Source organism: Strigops habroptila, chromosome 14 (assembly GCF_004027225.2).
Source record: "Strigops habroptila isolate Jane chromosome 14, bStrHab1.2.pri, whole genome shotgun sequence".
NCBI lineage: Eukaryota > Metazoa > Chordata > Aves > Psittaciformes > Psittacidae > Strigops > Strigops habroptila.
Genome location: NC_044290.2, coordinates 9290803 through 9310933, shown reverse-complemented (window position 1 = coordinate 9310933; position 20131 = coordinate 9290803). Strand labels below are relative to the sequence as shown.

Here is a 20131-nt window from a genome sequence, read left to right as displayed (position 1 = left end):
AATACCATTAGCCATGCAAAAAGAGAAAAATCATTTCTGAAGGTATGAGTAGGTGCACACATTTGTTCTGTTTATAGTTAGAGATAACCCAAACTCCCAAGTCCATTTCTACACTCGTTTAAATGGGTCAAAGGATATTTGCAGCTCTGAATACTCCCAGCTTAAACTGAGCTGAATGAAAAGAAATAGATATTTAAACATCCTACACTTCAAACGAGTTAACCTTTATGCTCAAACTCTGCTTTGCGGCTCAAACCCTGTGATGTATTGCATGGTCTGGCTGTCCACAGCACTTCCTTTCTCTAGCAAACAAAAACGTGTTTAATGTGCATGGCACACTAGTTTCTTCTTTTATTTTCCACCCAAAATCTTTTTTATTTTAATAGAAAGCCACATAAGAGTTTTTGCTGTCTTTTGCAAGCTTCTCCATCACCGTCACTAATCCATGGAGAATGTCACTGCAAGTGAACAGCTTCACGTGTCACCCTGTGTGTAGGGTTAGTGCACGCTGCTACAGTCTCATGAACAAATAGTGGCTAACAAATAAAATACGCTTTTTTATTGGCTTATGAGAAACATCAATAGTATTTGATAGATATCAATCCAGTTTTGCACTGTAAGGCTGAGTAAATTGTGCCTGAGAAGCAATAAGCTGTAGTTAAGGCATGACGTGTTTGTGGCTTAACCAGAGGCAGGTACTTGTAAGTAGGGAACAGTAGATGAGAAGTGTTTCAGGATGTGTTACTGACAGGCTGGTTGTAAGTGGTCAAGCCACATAGTAAGTCCCTTTTAGCTGTTCTTTCTGTTTTTGTGAACAGAGGACGTTTTAGCCTCATGAAAATGTATATGCATCCTTTGTAGGAAATCCATGTATCTTCATAAATCTGGATAATAGAATATTACTGGTATTTATGTAGAAAGCACACAGTGTAAATGGTTGAAAAATGTAACCAGCTGACTCACTGTAAAATATTGTTAATAAAAACTGATTCTTCAGAATTGTATGAGCTCGTAAACAGCTGGCTTTTTTCAATAGCACAGCTGGGGTGGCAACATGAAATTACTGCCATTGGAGCAGGACATGAGCTATATTTGGCAAAGCATTTGCATGAAAGCTGAAAATCTGCAACTTAATTTTCATTTATTTTAATTTTCATTGTACACCTATTAATCACAGATCTGGACCTGCTCCTCTTGATTCCAGTATCACTCCTGCACCTTGCAAGCCATTATGTGCCAGGATACTGTAAATCTATAGAGTAGGCCATGCTGCTTTAGCTGAAAATACTGGGGGAGGATACTGTCTTTCTGAACGTGCAGTGTGTTGTTGCTGAACTGTCACTCACAGGAATTTAAGCAGATGAAGTATCTTAAGGATGTAATTTCTTCTTTGAAAAGGCAAAGCAAACGTGAAAGCAGGAAGACTTGCACTTCACAGCATGCAAAAGTCAACTGTTCCTGCTGCAACTGTTTGTTTGTGAGGCTACAAAAGCATGTTCCCATGGGTGTGGGCAATGCTAAAGAGGACTGCTGATGCAAGTCAGCAGATGTGTAGTGCATTGTCAACCACGGATGCAGGCAGGAATTAATGAAAAGAAAAATTTCAAGCCCAACCCTAAATTTTAACTAGTCAGATTCTTTACTAGGGTGACATTATACCACTGAATGACTTGTATGGTTTTCTAGGGCCTCAAATCACAACAGTACATCATACTTCCATACAGATTTTAGGACCTAGATGTTTATAGTTGCTACTACAGCCTTCCTGCTCAAGCCTTCTATGGACCTTGTTAATCTGGCTGGTTTTTAAATTAAATTACTTTAAACCATTCACTGTCTGCTAGTTCAGAAAGTAATGTTGCCTTCCTGACAGCTCATTCTGTGCCTTCCTGTCCTAGCTTTAATTTAGTCTAAGGCCTACTAGACAGGCAAATTACCACACAGGCAAGATCGGTTCCCTCATTTGTGCCATGCTGAAGCAATGGACATCATGTAATAGGGACAGCATTTTGCCAGAAATTTAATCTTTACTATTTAATTGGCATAGGAAGTTTTACACAAATCACTGTCCTGAGCAGTAATGGCATAAATCACATAAAATCATCTGTAGACAAAACAGCCCTTTGAAATATCTGACTTTAATTCTCTTGCATCTATTATTTCTCCCACTGGTTGTTCATGAATGTCATCTTGATTTCTCATATGGCTTCTCTTTCTTCTGTGCACATTTTTCTCATTGCTGGGTTTTCAGTGTCACCTTGTTCAATTCAGATACTTCCTACGATTGACTTTCAAGAGAAACTACACCTTTAAGATGTTTAAACCCAAAAATGAAATGACACTTGGAACTATGGCGCTGACTTAACTGTGACACCTCACTAATAATCTGTAATTAGGTAAAGTCAGTCGTGTAGATTTTTGGTGTTACTCCTTCTTGTAACATGTCAATTCTATTGTTTCAGAAGGTTGATTGATTTGTTATGTATGTCAAAATAGATTTGCTGTTGAAGACAATAATTTAGAAGGCTACCCTTGCTTCTAGAGCTGCTGTCTTTTTGCCTCAGAGACAACCATTTTAACATAACCGTTCATAAAAACTACTTTGCACTTCGGATATTTCTACATGGCAAAGAGTGTGCACTGCAAAGGTGCCTGGTTTGCTCTACACAGCTTGGAAACTAGGAGTCAAGTAATGTGTTGGTACAGACTGTGCACTGCTAGTCAGGCAGGCTAAAGGAGGTTTAATAGCAGTTCAGTGGTAGCTGGGTATCTCCACAAGGCATTACACTGGACTAGAACATCCCTTCTGTGTCCTCTGTTTATATTCATGCTTTCCTTGCAGATTTTCCCATCAGTCAAACCCAGCAGTACTTTTTTTCACATGACCCTAGCCCACAATGTAGTTATTTTACCAGGAAAATCACTGTTTTAGAAATACAAGCTGCTGCCTTCCCACTGGTAAATTATGCTACATAAGAGAGACTCTGAAGCTTGAATTTACAGTGAGTTTATTTTCCTCCTCCACATGGCTATCTAGGCAAAGAGAATGATTATTTGAGTGGCAAAAAGTTTTCTAACTCTGCAATGATTACAAGTCTGACTGATTTCCCTCTATAGCACTGTCCTGCGGTAGTGGTTAGTAGGAGATACTCACTTCTATTGCTTACAAAGTAGTAGCTCTGAAAGCCAAGTCCATCTGAAACAAAACCAAAAGACAAAACCCTGATTCAATACAAATCCACCAATACATGAAACATCAACTACCAGCCCATTGTACCCTCCTGAATGCTAGTTAAAACCAATCTAGGAATGTTAATAACAAGGAAAACCACAACACCTTGTCAGAACCTGGAGCTTGTGTCATGGAAAAGATTTCTTGAATTACTCTTAATAGCTGTGAATCATCCTCTGCCCAAGTGAGGGGATCAGAGGCACAATGTTGGTGCTCTGTCAGCCAGTGCTGTAAGTGCCCACAGGTAAGGGCTTTGCTTCAACCTCCCGATGAGCATGAGGATTTGTGAGGCTTCCCCATTTCAGAATAACAATAAGAATATGAAGGATTTATAGTCAGTGAGTGATATAAGAGAAACCACTTCTGTGTAATTACTGTTTAGAACTTCAAAAACATTACAGGTGTGTCTTGTGGTAGAAGTGCTGAGCTGGAATCACTAGATTGGGGCTAAATTCCCTGTTCTGTCACAGATGTATTTTTTAAGGTTGAGGTATTGATTTCTGTTTCAATTAATCAAATATAAAATAAGACTAATGCTCTCTTTGCCTGTCTTCTATATCTAACTGTAAACTTCTCGTATTTATGGCAATGTGAGGCTTAGATCTTGATTGAGACCTGAAAATAATGCTTTCTAACAGAGTTCTCCAAAGATTTGAAAATAAACCAGAAACATATCGGTCAGTTTGGAGATTGTTTCCGTTAATGAGACAGCATTCTCTAAATCAGAATTCCTTAATCAAATTGCTACTGTTTTGCCATAATCAATATCCTTGGATTCAGTAGCTAGATGGATACAACTGATGATAAAGTCAATTCATTATATTTTCTTGCTAGAAGTAAATCTTTACTAGATGGAGGTCAATGACAGAACACCTATTGCCATCAGTAGAGACAGAATTTTGCCCTTTTTAGCTCCCTCTGTGAAGGAGCACATTTGTGCATAAGCACAGATCTCTTTCACTTTAGTTGTTGCTGGTTTTCTTCTTTTTTCCTGTTTTACCTTTGCAGTTTTCTGAGGTCAGGACTAGAAGCCACTGACATGTTTAAGCATGAATCACTGTGTGAGAAATACTTTCCATTGTCAAAATGCAGTGTGCTGAATAGTCATTACCTTGAATAGGTGTAAACCACATCTGGCATCTTCCGGACTCCAGCTTCTAACTGCAGGGAGGGATCTCGCTACTCACTTAGAACAGTAAATTGCAGAAGTTGAAATGGCAGCACCATCCCTGGTGGTTTAGTTTCATTGAAGAAAAGTAAATGTAGAGGAAAAGGTTCAACAACTCTTTTGAATATGAGAATTGCCCTATAAGATGAAGCCAGTGAGAAATCTGTTACATTTTCTGTTGAGCATTCAGATAAGAACTTCAAGGAATGGTATAAAAATTTCGGGTTATGGATAGCTTTGGAGTAATTTTTCCTTTGAGAGAATGTTACTTTCACATTCCACATAGCATTTGAAAGGTTGTACTCCAAGACTAGCATTAGATTAAAAACTCAGCAATAATCAGTCAGGCTGAAAAATATTCAGACATGTCTCTACAAGGATTTCTTGTGCAGCTTCTGCTGAAGACAATGGGAGTTCTGCAAATAAAGGGTGTGCACGGTGGACTCTCTGTTATTTTCTTTTCCTTTTTTCCCCCTCCTATCTCAAGAACACCAAAAAAGTGCCTCTGGTCTCATTTATAATTTTAAACAAAATCAGATTGACCATCATTATGCTGTTGCAAATAAACCTTGGGTTTTGTATGAATAAACCCCCGATAGGCAAACACCATCTGCCTGTTGAAGGAGGAGAGAAGTCATATGTGTTTTGCAGTTGTTTATTGAAGTTCTTTCTTTGATATTGAGGTCATTTTCCCCTATTAAACTGAAGCGGTTTAAACAAAGAGCTTTTCTCCAGAGCCAAATTCAGATCAGGTGCCACTGCATGAAACTTTGCTGACTTCCTTGAAATGGTATCTTACAGCTGAGAACACAGAAATTCAGGTTGTGATAGAGCAGCATAAGTAGTAGTGGCATGTCAGCTCACCCTTGCAGGAGAAATAAGTGGTGTTTACTGCTGTAAAATGTTTCTCATATGATATTTTCCCACAATATTGATAAGAACTTAGTAAAAGCTGTGGCTTTTTTCCAGGCATTTAAATTTCAGAAAGTTCTAAAAGTTACATCTTTGCTTTGGGTTTTAATGCAAATATAAACCTACCCTTAAAAAAAGTTACTTTATCTGAAATAATAGTTGTGTGCTATATGGTTTAGTGAAGTACTTTGATTTTGGAAGTTAATTCTTTTTTTCATCCTGCTCTAGAATGACATTAAAATTTTATAAAGCAGATAAAACCAAATGACCAGCATCCCGGAGAGCTGAGTTAGCTGCATTAAAGGACATGTAAAAGCATGTTTCTTTTGCAGAAAGAGCTGCTTTCAAGCAGGACTGTGCAGTCATTTCACTAGTTATGAAATGTGGATATTTCCACTTGACTGCTTTTGGGTCTGTAGGTATGGAAAGTTGTTGCCTGGGGAGGAGTGAGCAGCAGTAGATGCCTACAGAAGAGCTGTCCAGCACCAGTTGCGACACCTTCTGTTTTCCTCAGCATCTTCCAAGTGAGAAGCACCATGCTGAGCTGCCTTGGGTACCTTCTGTCAGATCTTAGGTGTAATTGAGGTGTGTGTGGTTTTGAGTCACATCACAAAAGTAGAACCTTTCTTTAAGCACTGGTTGTGCAACATCTGTAAAGCAATTTCTATTTGACAGCACTGATCATCATCTGAGGAGTGCAGTGGGTGTGCAGCTACCCACTCTTAACCAGGTGCTCAGATGGATTTAAAGCCTTTGTGATTTTATGGCAGTGTGCGTCCATGGAAGAACAACAATCTCTGTTAGCAAAACATGATGTTGTTATAGGTGGATATCTCTGATTCATGATGCTGGAGCAAATGATTGCTTTAGTACAGACCCATTGTTAGGTGTCAGCATGACCATACAGTCATCTTGATGCTTCTGAGACGATATTTCCAGCAGGAACGCAGATGTCTGTATTCGACCGTTAAAACTGAGTGTAAAATTGCAAAGGACTATGCAGAAGTAAGAAATCAAAGCATGCAGTGATGTGTGCAATTATGAAACACTTTCCAGAGATGTCCATGGCAACTAAAAGTCATAACTTTATGGAATAGCAAAAATCTCAATAGGTATCGCAAAAGAAATATTGGCTTTATGGCAAATTGTAGTTCTTCTCCCCTCTCCTCACCTACCCTTTTCATATTCCACAGGTTATAAATTACTGATCTCTTTCTTTCCATTAGCAGATAAGCATCTTATCACCATTCCGCTTTTCTAACATCCTTATCACTCCACAGGCAGTATCTTTACTTTCAGGTCTAATTGATACATATCTAATTAAAGGCAAAGCATTTTTTCTCAGCTTGCATTCAGCTTTGAAGTGTGTCGCTTTGATTTCAGACCTGAAGAACAGCTTTATGGGCCTGAAAGTTATCCTTTTCTCAACTGTACTAGTTGATCAAATAAAGTACACTGCCTTTTGCCCACAAACTTTGCCTTGCCTGTGTACCAGTGCATTTATTGTTAGTGAAATGCATTGCATACCAGTGCATTCATTTATTGGTAGTGAAAAAGAGAAGACAAATTCTCTTGGAACTAGTTAAAAGGTATGTGTGAGGACTTGTGCTCTTCAGAGCCTCGAAGTCTAAGACAAAATGCTCAAGTATGATGAGATGGAAAAGGGTTCAGTAGAGACTAAGGTCGATAACTGGATTAGCAAGAAAAAGAGTTTTAGGATTTATCACTTAACTGTGAGGACATTTTGTGTGAAAGAGGTACCAGGGATGAGAAAGCTGAATATATAGACAGAAGATGGTGCCAGCAGCAAATTGTTTAAATAGCATTATTCCACTTACCATTTTAGTGAATATCTTATTAACATTTCTGGTGGTGAGAGAGTAGATTCTCCAAAGTTATATAGGATATAAAGAGAAAGAATGATCATTCTAATTAAAAAGAATAAATCAATTCTCTCTCATGAGTAGAAAGCAGAGGAAGAAACTCTGTGCATAAGTAACACTGAAATTTCCAGGCAGTTCCAATGTGCATAGATGTAGAGATTTACTGATCTTTTGCAAGTGTTATAAGGGTCTCACAATTAATTGGCCTGACCCATATGACATTTGACAGCTTTATGACAACTGTATCTTTTCTCATATTTTCTCCCTAGTCCTCTTTTTTCACTAGTTCAAACAAGTTTTAAGAGTGGGTTTTGTTCTTCACTGTGAGGAGATGTTTGAAGAAAAGTAGTGGAAAGAAATCCACTGGAATTACCTCATTAGATAGGAGGAAAAGAAAATAGATCCCAGCTACATCACTCTTCCCCTAAAGCACCCTTTTGCCCTTAAAGAACCTTTTTATAAACTTGAGGCATTCTTAGTGCTTTGGAATTCTCAGCTGAAAGGCACTTTTTTGGTGCAAACCATTTGCTTCTCTGTCCTAGTATGTGGCTGGCAAAGGAGGAGGTGCCCATTCAGTGCTAAGAGAAGGGAAGTCCCTGTCCAGGTAGTGCATGGTCCTTGTTGTGGCCTGCCTGCAGCAGGGGAATGAGATAGGGTTATGTGCAATTTAAGAACTTCTGATGGAGCCCGTCCTTATCATGTTGTTTAGTCAGACTGGCTTGTTGGCAGTTGTTAATAAGGTCTGTGGTGGTTTGAGGGGTTTTTTTCCCAGCTAATTGCTCTTTTGATTTGAGCTTTTGGGGCTTTTTAAAGTATGTGGTAGGATTGCTGTTTACAATATGTAATAACCACAAGAATCTCATAGAGTTTTCTGGGGTCAGACTGTCACTATGCTTTTGTTTGCTTATGCTGAGCTAGTACTTGGCAGCTTGAGTAGTAGCTCAGCCATTCTTTAAATTAACAGGTTGTTCTTTGTATTTGAAGTGATTGATGTAATTGAAGTGATCAGCATATATACATGCCTAAATAAATTACTCTGGGGGAGAGAAGGATCCAAATGGAGAAATTAGATAGGTCCAAAGACAGTTGTAAGAACTGTGGTACATTCAAGAATGTAGAAAGCACTTTAGTAAGAATAAAATATCTGACCAGAACATGTATGAAAAAGTACAGTTTTACTCTGAAATCTTTGCTAATGAAGTTCCAAAGATGTACTTTTTCTTACATTTCTCTGAAGGCCAAAGCCCTACTGTAGATGCATATATACTGAGAGAAAAATCAATTGCCCATACAACAGTTTATTTTCCTGTGATAGCAATGTTGGGTCAACCCTCCTGGGGTTTGGCTTCCTAAGTAACTCGAGAGCCTGTAGAAAAAGGATCATTTAAGTGTTTAAATTCATTTTAATAATATTGCCAAATCACTCATCTCCAGTTTCTTTTCCAAAGGACCTGGAGTCTACATGGTGTTTTTCTTAAGAGCTGGCACTCCTGCTTCTGTGAATCAGCAATAGTTATCAGGAATCTTTTTGCAGGGCTTCATTATTTAGCATCATGTTGGCATGACGGGAGAATCCTGTGTCCCACAGACCTTTTAGAGTTCACCTGCTGGTTAAAATCCCCTATGTCAGCACGTGGAAGCAGGAGATTAATTGTTTATTTATTCTTAACTTATATATTTACAAATACAGTCTAAAAATAAAGGACTGTCCTGATTCTTTTCATCTGTATACACGAGGTTTATTATTTTTTTCATAAGTGACACCCTTGACTTAAAAGGCTAATGGGAGGACCCCAACTCATAGGTCTAAATGAAGCTGCAAAATACTGGTTTTTGCCCTTGAACTACCTTTTATTTGCACATACCACTATATCATTGTATGACATTGGCTTTTGAATATACGTCTATTACATAAAGCTAATACATTGCTCTTGCTTTTGCTTTACAGTACAGAATTGGCCAGCTGTACATGATAAGCAAGCATAGCCATGAGCAGAGTGACCGAGGTGAAGGTGTGGAAGTGGTGCAGAATGAACCCTATGAAGATCCAAACCATGGCAATGGTCAGCTAACAGAAAAACGTGTCTATCTCAACAGGCGAGTGCAATAGAACTGTTTCTCTTGGCATGAGCTGTAATAAAAATTTGCAAGGAATACCCCTTCCAGGCAACAGCCTTTCTGTTTCTTTTACACTTAACTGTCATTTTGTTTTCCAAAATTGGGGGGGAACTAAAACCAAAACCAATGAACACCCCGCCCCAAAAACCCCCCCAACAAAACCAAGCCATTAAAATGGCTTAAGGGTTTCTTACCTCATAGTAATGTCACAAAGCCAGTATCCCATTTTTTTGGTGGCAAGGGATTTGCCTCAGCAAAGTTAGTTGAGATTATGAATGACCATTAGGCTGGTACAGTGATGGTCTTCAGTACCAAAATAATAGGCTTGAAGACATGATGGAAAGAAGCACTTTTGTTTCCCCAAAGTTCCATCATTTCTTAAAGTGAAATATGTGTCTTTTCCTGTGGTGAAATTACACTGCAGAGGATCAATGCCTCCACACTCACAGGCCAGAGATTTTTTATTTTCATATATATATGAAAAAAAAAATATATATATATTTGTGTCCTGTGAAATATATTGCTCAATCTGTTCCCGGTTGTGCTGCTGGTGATTGAATTGAATATCACTGCTTTTCCGAAGTTCTTCTTTCCCCCTGGGCCTGTTTTGTTTTATTAAACTTATGCTCTGCAGCGTTTCATAGTGAGCAGGGAAACACTATAACTATTGCTTCTACATTGCAAGTTACTCCTCTGCTGCAAACCTGACATATCTAACCTTAACTCAGGCTAAATTGAATCACCAGTAATGTTGCATGCACACACACGTGTCTAGTAATGTGCATCTTGCCAACATTTAATCTGTTCTCTCACAGGCTAGATACAGGACTTGGGAGAAATCAATAAATGTGTTCCTGTTGTAGAGTTCCAGAAATTGTGGGGGGTTTTGAATGTTTCTGGATATTTCTTTCCTTCATGTTAAAAAGAGAGACAGGTTTAAGCACTGAAGAGCATGGTCAGAATTATACTTTAAGGTAATTCACAATAACTGGAGGACTGTGTCCTAGAAGGCGTGTGCAAGACATGCAGAGGAGGCCTGAAGTTTCTGGTAGTGCAGGCAATGGAACAAAGGATCTCTTACCCAAAGACAGGTACCAACATTGACAAAGAAGATCTGTGTGGCTACAACAGCTTGGGAAGTTTACCTAAAGCAATGGTGGATGTTTGAAGTCAGGCTCCCCAGGTTTAGTGATGATTATGAACACTCCTTGATAATCCTGACCAGATTTGCTGTCTGAATCTGGTTCTGGTGTCACAATATCACCAGATATTGCAGTACTGTTAAAGCTTTGTGGGAAGAATCAGCATGTTTCCAGGCAGCTATGGGTTTTGCTGGGAGACCAGGATCTCTCTGGAAGACTTCACTCAAGAAGACATGCTGCCATACAAGATGTGCTGAAAATTTCTCTGCCTGTCTTCCTTGAGGAACAGGACTCTTTAGAGCAGCACTGTTCTCTCCCTCATTATTCTTCTCTCAGGGTCCACTGCTGTAATAAACTTGCTAGCTTTGCTTCACTTTATTTTGCACTGGACTGATCTCTCATGGAGAAATTCAAGCTTGTATATTTCAGTGATGGTTTCTTGAAAAAATTTGTGCATGATTTTAACTTATCTTGTCTTGCCTGCTAATACTTCAGGTTTTGCAGAAGGGCTTCTTGTTCAACACTTCCTCTCTATATGCTGAAAGACTGAATTTCATCTGGGGAAGGAAGACAATAATAATAAAAGATAATGTGATCCACAGCTACTGGTGCTGCTAAAATAGAAATATTATATTTTCTTTCTCTGGGTGAGCTTTTGGAACAATTTGCGTGTATCTATGACTGTGACTTCCTGGCAACTCTGAGTATAATGTGTGGTTTGCTCATAAAATTATTTGTTTTGGAGATGTGCTGTACCGGTGAAAATAGGTAGACAGGCAAATACACTGAAAACAATAACCAAAGAAAGTGCCAAATGAGCAGCTGTATGTTAACAAAGACATTGCCAGTGAAATTTTCTAGTGTCAGTGTGAGCCTGAGTTATATTTAGAATTGTTTACTGCCTCTTCTCTCCTGCTGGAGCATTGTTTTCAGGAGCTGAAAGTCTGCATCCTCTGGTATTTATTACTGAGGCATCAGAATGAAGTGTAGCAGGGGCAAGGGAGGCAGCAGAGAGAGTCAGAAAAAGACACTTGACAGGCTGACAACATAAATAAAAGAACTGATACAGTGAAGTCTATTATGCAGTATGTAAAATGCTGCTGGAGAGACTGTACACAAGAAAGGTTTATATAAAGGAAAGAATCTGGTTTTGAGCAATGTCATCAAAGAGCAAAAGTCAATGCACTAGACTTTGAATCTTTAGATAATGTACTAATGTCTGCATTTTGCCTCTGGACAAATGAAATATTTGTGTGTAGCTAAATCACGGTTAAATAAACCTTACTGATCCAAACTATTTTCTGAGAAATTTGCTAAAATGGGAAGTTAATTTACTTCCTGCACGGTTATCTAAACATAACTGTTTCAAACATTGATGCTTAAAAATTGACGTTTGGAAGCATTTACTTTAGTTCAGTGAAGATTCAGTCTTAGGCTGGCACATCACCAAACAAACACAGTTTTAACCTGAAATACAGTGATAATTGTGGTCTCCAAAGCTCTGCCTTCCTCTGGGAGACTAGTTCTTCATCTCTCTTCCTGGCAGCTTCTGTGATTATAATTGGTGTCATTAGGAAAGTGTTGAAAGATGAATTATCATGAACTTGCCTTCTTAAAATGTGTGTTTGTTCATCACTTCTTTTGTACTCTATGTGACCAGAGTTCTGGAAATGAGAGACCCAATATCCATGGTAAAGAAAATGCTCCTACTCTTCCATAGTATTATTTAATTATTCTTCAATGATCTTTCCATAGGCTGTATCAATGTCTTTCATTTGTTATTCTCCTGTTGTTGTACCACTGCATGGGTAAGTGCTCCTGTCAGATTGAGCTCTAAACTATGACATCAGTTCCATTAATTCTCTTCACTTTTGTGATTTACTTTTCCCATCAGCAAATGGGACTAAAACTACCTACCAGCCTCACAGAGGGGTTTTGAGTGACTTGTTGATTTTGATACAAAGGCTTCCTACTCAGAGTTGGGTGTTGGTAGTGTGGGAAGAACCGCATGCTAGGGGAGATGAATGTACGGGTTTGTGTGCAGGCAGAGAATATGAAGGAGGAAGAAATAGTCTCGAAGAAGAAATAGTGGAATCGGTATTGGAGTGGATTAAAATCCCATGTTTACTCATGACCTCTTGTTAGAGAGTGCCTCCCTGTGGTTAGGGATGCTGTGACGCAGTTACACCTCATATGGGCAAACCTGCTGAGTTCATCCATGACCAAAGGGTTGAGGCCATAGATTCTTGACATCTGCAGCCTCAGTTTTATGTGATCGGAGATTATTGCACTGGCACCATGTCACTCACTTTGAGAGGGGAACAGACTGAGTTTCATATGCGTGTATGGGGAAAGCTGACACAGAATGCAGTCATGAGATGAAAATACTGCAAGTCTCAGTATTGCTGTGTCCTGTGAAACACCTCTCAAACATGAGCACGTTTGCACGTATCTGCTCTGCTGCAGTACTCATAACTCATCGCATATTCTAATATTATATTTTCTTTCTGTTTTCAGCAAACTGCCTAGCTGGGCTAGAGCCGTTGTTCCCAAAATATTTTATGTTACAGAGAAGGCTTGGAATTATTATCCTTATACAATCACAGGTAAGGACTAAAGAAGTGATTACTGACTTGTGCTTTTGGGAGAGTTTAGCTCATCTTCAGAAGCTTCAGGTTACGTGTTGAGGCACAGGTACCAAGTTTCTTTAATAATTCCTCTTGAAGTGCATATAATTTTTCCATCTTATATTGGCTGATATCAGGAAATAAAGATCATAGAGTGTGGGCAGATAAAAACTGGAGGGTTGTATCCGTGCAGCTTCTTCCTCGCAAAGAAAACACCAGAGGCTTTTTTATTATTAATGTATGTTGACTGTAAGGATCTTGTATCATTGTTTCATGTCACATATTTCATATTTCTCTTATTTTTTCCCTCCCCCGTCATGCTTTTATTTACGACTGGACAATTGCGAACCAGAATACACAGTAAGTTTTCCTTCCTCTTTTTATTCTAAAAATAGAGTGAAATAGAAGAGTAGAATCCAAACCGATTCCTTCTTAATGTAACGAATGCATAATGCACTCGGTAGTGGAACTTCATTTTAGCTATTTGCTTAAGAAATTTAAGGTTGAATTTGAAGTGTTGCTGTAGGATTATTTACCTTTAGGGGTTTTTATCACTTTAATTTGAAATATTTTTAGTCACTGTCTGTAAAGAGAAGCTTCTATGAAACAGGGCAAGGCTTTTAAGGTTCCAGTTATTACGTGGAGACATAAGAACAGATTTTATTTTATTTATTGTTTTATTAACTTATAAAATCCTTGTCTCTGGTATAGTATCTGGGAAACTGTACAATCTGTAGACAAAATTAAACATAATCTGGGCACAGTGCCCAGAAAAATCAACTATTCCCTCTAGCAGAGCTAAGGGAAAATATAGCAAGTAAATCATGAGAAAAATTGTTTTAAATGTGCTGGCCTCAATAATACACAGTAAGTTTTCAGCAACCGTTGGAAGATGAGGAGGAGATGGTGAGGAAGTTCCAGGTGAAGAGACCCATCAGAAACTCCTGCCTTGATTTTTCTTAACTCTGCAATGCGCGAGCTGTTTGTGCAGCACACAGAGAGGAAAAGGGTTTTAATGTGATAAATGAGAAAACAATAGAGATTTAGAGGCTCGGATCTGAAAGCTGGAGACTTTTCAATATGCACTGTAGATACTGACTACATATTCTGCTTTGTATAAATTCATTTGATTGTCAGAGGAAACCCAAATGTCCCATAATGGGCAGTATAATGAGGGGACAGATTCTCAGCTACTTCTGTTGGAAGAGATCTTCAGTAGGGCCTGTCAGAGTTTACATTCATTAAAGGGCTTACCCTTTGATAGCAGGTTTAATCTTAGGCTGAGAGATGACACTTGCTCTGTTGGATCGATGGCTTTGACTTACACTGTTGTATATTTTTTCTTTAACTGAAAGTCACTTTGAATTTTGATGTGATTTTTTTCTTCAACTGGAAGACACAAGTCGGAATGATTAAAGGGGTGGTAGCAGACAGAAAGAAATGTCTGGATTTGAAATGCATTACATTATCAAAACCAAACAGCAATGCTGTACTCATAGAATTTGAATCAGGGGGTGATCTTTATCTAATCTGAGGAGACAACACCTGGAACACGATTTGGTGAAGGCCTGTGCAAGGGGTACAGCTACAGAGGTGTTCACAAATGATTGCAGGGGTGAAGAGACTTGTAAAGAATAATCACTCTACAGATGTAGAAGGTAGGCAAAACAGTCACTGACAGTATAACTGCCTGTGGGAGCTGGGGACTAATTACTCACCATGGTGCAAGGAAACACAACTAGAAACATTGGGTTGAGATTAAGGAAACTTCTTCAGACAGAAAGCTAAAATATGTTTTAATGGAGCTGATAGACTATGAAATTATCTTCAGGGGAAATAGGGAAAGTGCCTTTGCCTCAAACTGTTTAATCTAGGACAAAAATGTTAAAGACACCTCTGGGAATAATTTCTATCCTTATCTGGAATATTTCTCTAAATTTTGATCTTTTGTATTCATTAGAGAATTCTGAGAGAAAGAGTAAACCCACAGGCATTGCCCAAAATACGTAAGATAGCTTGGAAACCCTATTCTTAAAGATGGTAAATTCCCTTCAAAGGGTCTGTGAGACATCCTGAGCATTAAATTGAGCCTCATTTCGAGGAAAACTGGTTCTAAAGGCAGGCCAATAATTGAACAAATAAAGCATAATCTCATCGAGTCAAGTACATACTGCTATGTATTATGTTCATGCCTTAGTTAACCTCCTAAATTCCACTCTAAACAAAGAGCAAGGACTTAAAGGCTCAGTAGTGTTATTTCAGTGTCTGTTGGTGAGCAACAGGCTGAATCTTGCAGATAGTCTTAAGGTTTTTCAGTTGTAAAGTAGGAAGGCTGTTGAGAAATTGCATTCAAGCACATCCACTAGCATTGAGAGATTCAATGCAGAATAATTTCATCACTCTGGTTTTCCTGTGCAATATTATGGATTTCATAAATATGACCTTCTTAAGGACATGAAATTAGGACACCTTTGAAGAAAAAAAACTCAGCAGGCATGGAAAATAATTTCCAGAGTATTGCTCTCTGCAATGGTAGTAAAGACAAGAGTGATTGGATGCACAAACACAGGGATGGAAATTAGGTTGCCATGAGGTCAGTACTCTGTAATCTGGGTCTGGTTATGATGGTATCTGCTTTAAGGAATGGTATTTGATACACAGCAAACAGCAGGTCAACTACCAAATCTCAACAGCCATATTAATATGTAAAGCAAATAACACACTTAAGATAATGAGTTTAACAGAACTATTGCACAAGTGATGCTTTTGTGGTAATATGTGAAATGCTGTAATGTCAGGAGAGCATTTTCAAGTGTACGCTACGCTGGTTGTGGAGGAGGGCCTTGTTAAAACTGCAGTACAAAAGACTTCCTATCAGGAAGAAGAGACGTGGGTGATGTCTTCCTGCTGACATTGAAAGGGAGGAGGAAATAGAAAAAATACTTCCAAAGCTGGTGCCAAAGGAAGTAATCCACATCTGGGGGTATTATTTAAAGAATAAGATACTTCTATCAAGTTCAAACCCTTGGTTTAGGGGCTGGGGCATTACTGAAGAACTGTGTGTGAACAAGTCTCTTAACAGGAGTCGCTTTGGTTTGATCTTGTAATCAGAAACCTGACAAGACATCTTGCTAAAACAAATGTTTCTTTTTATTTATAAGTTCATTTAATATAGTGATTAGGTTGATGTTACGCTCATAAATTCGGGATACTGTATTTGAGATACAGCTGAAAGGGAGCTCTATAGAACTAATTCTTAGGAATTCTGCTCTGTCAGTGATTACAGGATTTAGGTGCTGGTGAGAGCCTCCTGTCGAAGCTACACATGCAATTGGGGAATGGGTGTTGCTAGCTACTAGCTACTAGCTTTTAGAAAGCATTCCTGTGCTAGTCCCAGGCTAAAGCCTTTCTTGCTTGGAGGATGGAGGAAAGCAGCTCTCAACAGCCCTTATGTGCCCACTTATCACAGCATTTGCAAATATGTATCCTTAGTGTATAATATTTATGCTGTTCTTAGCTATGTGGACAAGAATGAGTGAACTTTCAGGAGGCTTTCTTATTTTTCTTTCTTTGTCCAGCTGGATTAGAAATAATTAACTAGAAAGCAAACCTGTCTCTATTGCAAACCAAACAGAAAAAGGATTGCGTAGAACTAAGTTTCTTTGCCTGTGTCAGGTTATTGTTAGACAATAAGCAGCACAGAGCAAACACCCATTTGACCTGTTCAAGTGACAGTTAAAATTCTGGACAAGAAGAGAGGAGCCTCAAGCAAGCAAATAATCAGCTCACAAAGGTATGGGGACAAAACCAGGGTTCAAAACAATCTTATGATCCAAGTACACCGAAAATGAGCCTAACAAGGGTTAGTTATTGAACTAGAGTACAGAGAGGTTAGGAGAAATACAAAGAGAATGTAAGCAAACTGCTGAAGTTGGAAGGTGTAGTTCAGGTGTTTATCAGGGATAATTTAAAATAATTTTGCTGTCTGATCCAAACAGCTTCAGTGTTGTAGCAGTATTTCAATTCTGGGGTTGAAATTTAAAAGCTGGATAATGTTTTCTTACGGATCGTTTATGGCCAATTGTTAGTTTCACAATTTAAGTATATAAAGCAAAATAAACACTACACCTGACATGTTTTACTCTCTGTGAGGAGGAGGAGCATCCTTTCAACCTGCTGATGTCTCCAATTAACTTAGGAGTAGGACATAAATTCAGAATATTTATGAAAAACAGTTATGAAACATAAAGCAGGAGACAATGATTCCTTTGATGATGTCTCCCAGTGACAATAATTCTTCTACAGCAAATGACTGAGACAAATAAAATGATTTCATCTAGTACGTGTCAAGGCCCCAGAGTGCTAGTTGGTAAATGTTGGTTATTGACCTGCTGGTTTCTGATTACTTTTGAGAACAAGCATATTTTGTGCTTCACTTTGTTGCCAGTTCATCCATGAAGTAAATTATCTGGAAGGAATGTTTTTGTAATTGTTATTTTTATAATGAGATGACTTGAGAAGGACAAAAACTTGTTTAACATAAACCTTGCAAAGAATCTGTAAAGTTTTTTCCTGTGTTCTCTTTATTGGATTATCAGTGCTTGAAACCTGGATGAAACCCATCAGTCTTCAGTGCACAAGCTTTTCTCCAGCTTGAGTATATGAAGAGTCTGCATCAAAAATGCAACAGAATCTGTATTGCAGGATTAAAGCCTAAATTGCACCATTACTACCCCTCTCACCCCCCAACTTGGAAGATGGGCTAACTGGGGACATTACTGTAGTAGAACACATATTTTGTTCCCTTAATGATTCTAGCAAAAGGAAAGACCTGTGTATTTATAGGAAACAAATAATGTATTTTTGGAAAGCTGCAAACCTGTATTCTCATTTGATAGCTTCATCCCATTGAAACAGAGTAAATCAAACTGCTTGGGAAAACTCCCTTTTTCCACCATTGGCTTGCTATAAAACAATCCAAACCCTTCTCTGATTCATGGGACTGTCATTTTCACTTGTGCACGCTGCTTCTTGCTTCCCTTCCATTCTTCCTCAATAAACAGTTACTGTTCCCATGTAACAAATGAGGAGATCCTAAGGGAAGGCAAAACCAGGGAGAAGTGCTGAGTTTCATTGTGGTTGGAGGCAACTTGTTAGCTGACTGTTTCATCTTCTTATTGTATGTAACATAAACAAATAGTGTTTTCCTTTCTGAGCTTGTTTGTGAGAGTTTAGCTCCCTTGCTTATTTTCAAGCCCTTTTTTTGCATTGTTCTGCCTCTTTCCACCCAGCAGCACTTTTTCTGCTCTTTGCCACCTTCCTGTGCTTATCTCGCTTTCCAAATTCTCCTCCCTTTCATTGAGTCACATCTTCCAAATTCTGCCATCACCCTGCCCAGCCCTTTCCGTCTATTCTCTTCCAACTTTGTCATCCTCATAGGTGCTAGCTTGTGTAGTAAGTAACCCACATCACACCGCAGCTCTGTGCTCTGTGCAGGGCTGCCCGGAGTATTCTGAAGGTAGTCAATAACATGATGACCAGTTTCCAGAACACTTTAAATTAAAGAAACTATTCTTTCTGTAAATAGCTGTAATATTGTAATTTGAAATATGCTGTAGAGCCATCAGTGTATTATCTTCACATATCTTCTTGCAATATAAACTGAAGAGATGACGTCTTGTTTATCCGTACCCAGATGTAGTTTTGATTCTTTCTCCTTCATCCAGGTCTCTCTGTTCTGACCTTGCCATTGTCGAGTGGCATTGCCAATCTCCCATGTTACACCTCCTCCCATTCCATCCCCTTGTTTATAAATGCTCCCTGTTTCTCCAGGGCTGCTGTGCGTGTCTCTGCCTGTTTTCCCTCTGTGCCCCTTGCTGTGCCGGCATTCCTCCTGCCTCAGTAAGCCTGGGGATCTTCCACTACCCTATAGTCCCTTTTGTCTATTAAGGAGAAGTAGGGATTCCATTTGTCTTTTTCAGGTTTTCGGTCTTCATTAAAGAATTGCTGTGTGTCCCATTGACTGCCAAATCAGATCCCCAAAATTCTGAATTCAAAGGATGTGGTATTTAGAAGTTACCTTATTAAAAGAATCTAGTTTTGCTTGGCCAGTCTCAGCCCATTGTAGCAGTTACTGTGTTCTTTACCTCTACGCTCCATGAGGATTGCTCTATAAAGGATCTGGTTCCACCTGTGTTGCCAAAATAATGTATATGTGTCTACATTAAATAAAAAATCATCAGTCTGCAAAGTGGCAGGAGATGAGAGCACAGTTACATGAAATGTCTGCCTCTCCAGGCTTTTATGTTAAGATTTAGGGGGATTGCTTCAACTGCTTAAAGGAAAAGTGGGATTAATTTTTACTGTGCAGAAATAACTCGCAAGGATTGTGGATTAATATTCAGAAGAAGCAAGAGCAGGGCAACGATGAGGTCTCTGGCAGTTCTTTGAACACTGCAGAAAGAAGCCAAATGGAAAATGAAAGCAGCTGAAGCTATATTGATGAAATAGCAGGTTAGAGACAGTGAAGAAACCTGTCCCAGTTACCCTCTATCCAACTTATTTACTGGCAACTATAGTAATTCCTGCAGCCACCTCAGGTGTAGCTACTGTGCAAAGGCTATTTTACAGCCCTTTCCATAATGCAGTTTTAAACCACTGTATGTGTTTGACTGTCTCTTTAAGACTTTGGCAAGTGTTTTGGCATACTTAGGTTCTTGTAAGTGTTCTTCTAAGTGTTGCTTATTGCTATGGCAACACTAATCAATCATCATGCTAAAAATAGGCCTTTCATTTTTCAAGAGGTTATCTGTAGTGAATTGAAAATGCAAGTGCAGTCTGTGTTTTCCGTATGCTGCTTTCATTTCACTTTATTTTGATCTGGAGATACCCGTGCTTCTGTGTGGTAATTACTATTACAGACTCCAGTTATCTTACTGGTTACTCTCCTGAGCCTTAAACCCCTCCTGGTTCCTCCAAAAGGGGTACCAAATATAGAAAGTTTAAGAAAACAAACAAAAACCCCAGGATATTCTCTTACTTGTTTTTGA

General features: G+C 38.8%; 1 protein-coding gene across 5 annotated transcripts in view; it reads left to right on the top strand.

Moving 5' to 3' along the window:
- Positions 1 to 20131, top strand: part of PITPNC1 (phosphatidylinositol transfer protein cytoplasmic 1) — an 85954-nt gene that overhangs the window by 32903 nt on the left and 32920 nt on the right. For 4 of the 5 annotated variants that reach the window (XM_030506379.1, XM_030506381.1, XM_030506380.1 and 1 more), the window contains 3 exons: positions 9144 to 9292; positions 12973 to 13061; positions 13435 to 13442. In XM_030506379.1, coding sequence (XP_030362239.1) covers positions 9144 to 9292; positions 12973 to 13061; positions 13435 to 13442 — 246 coding nt within the window. The other variant, XM_030506383.1, reaches the window with a different exon arrangement.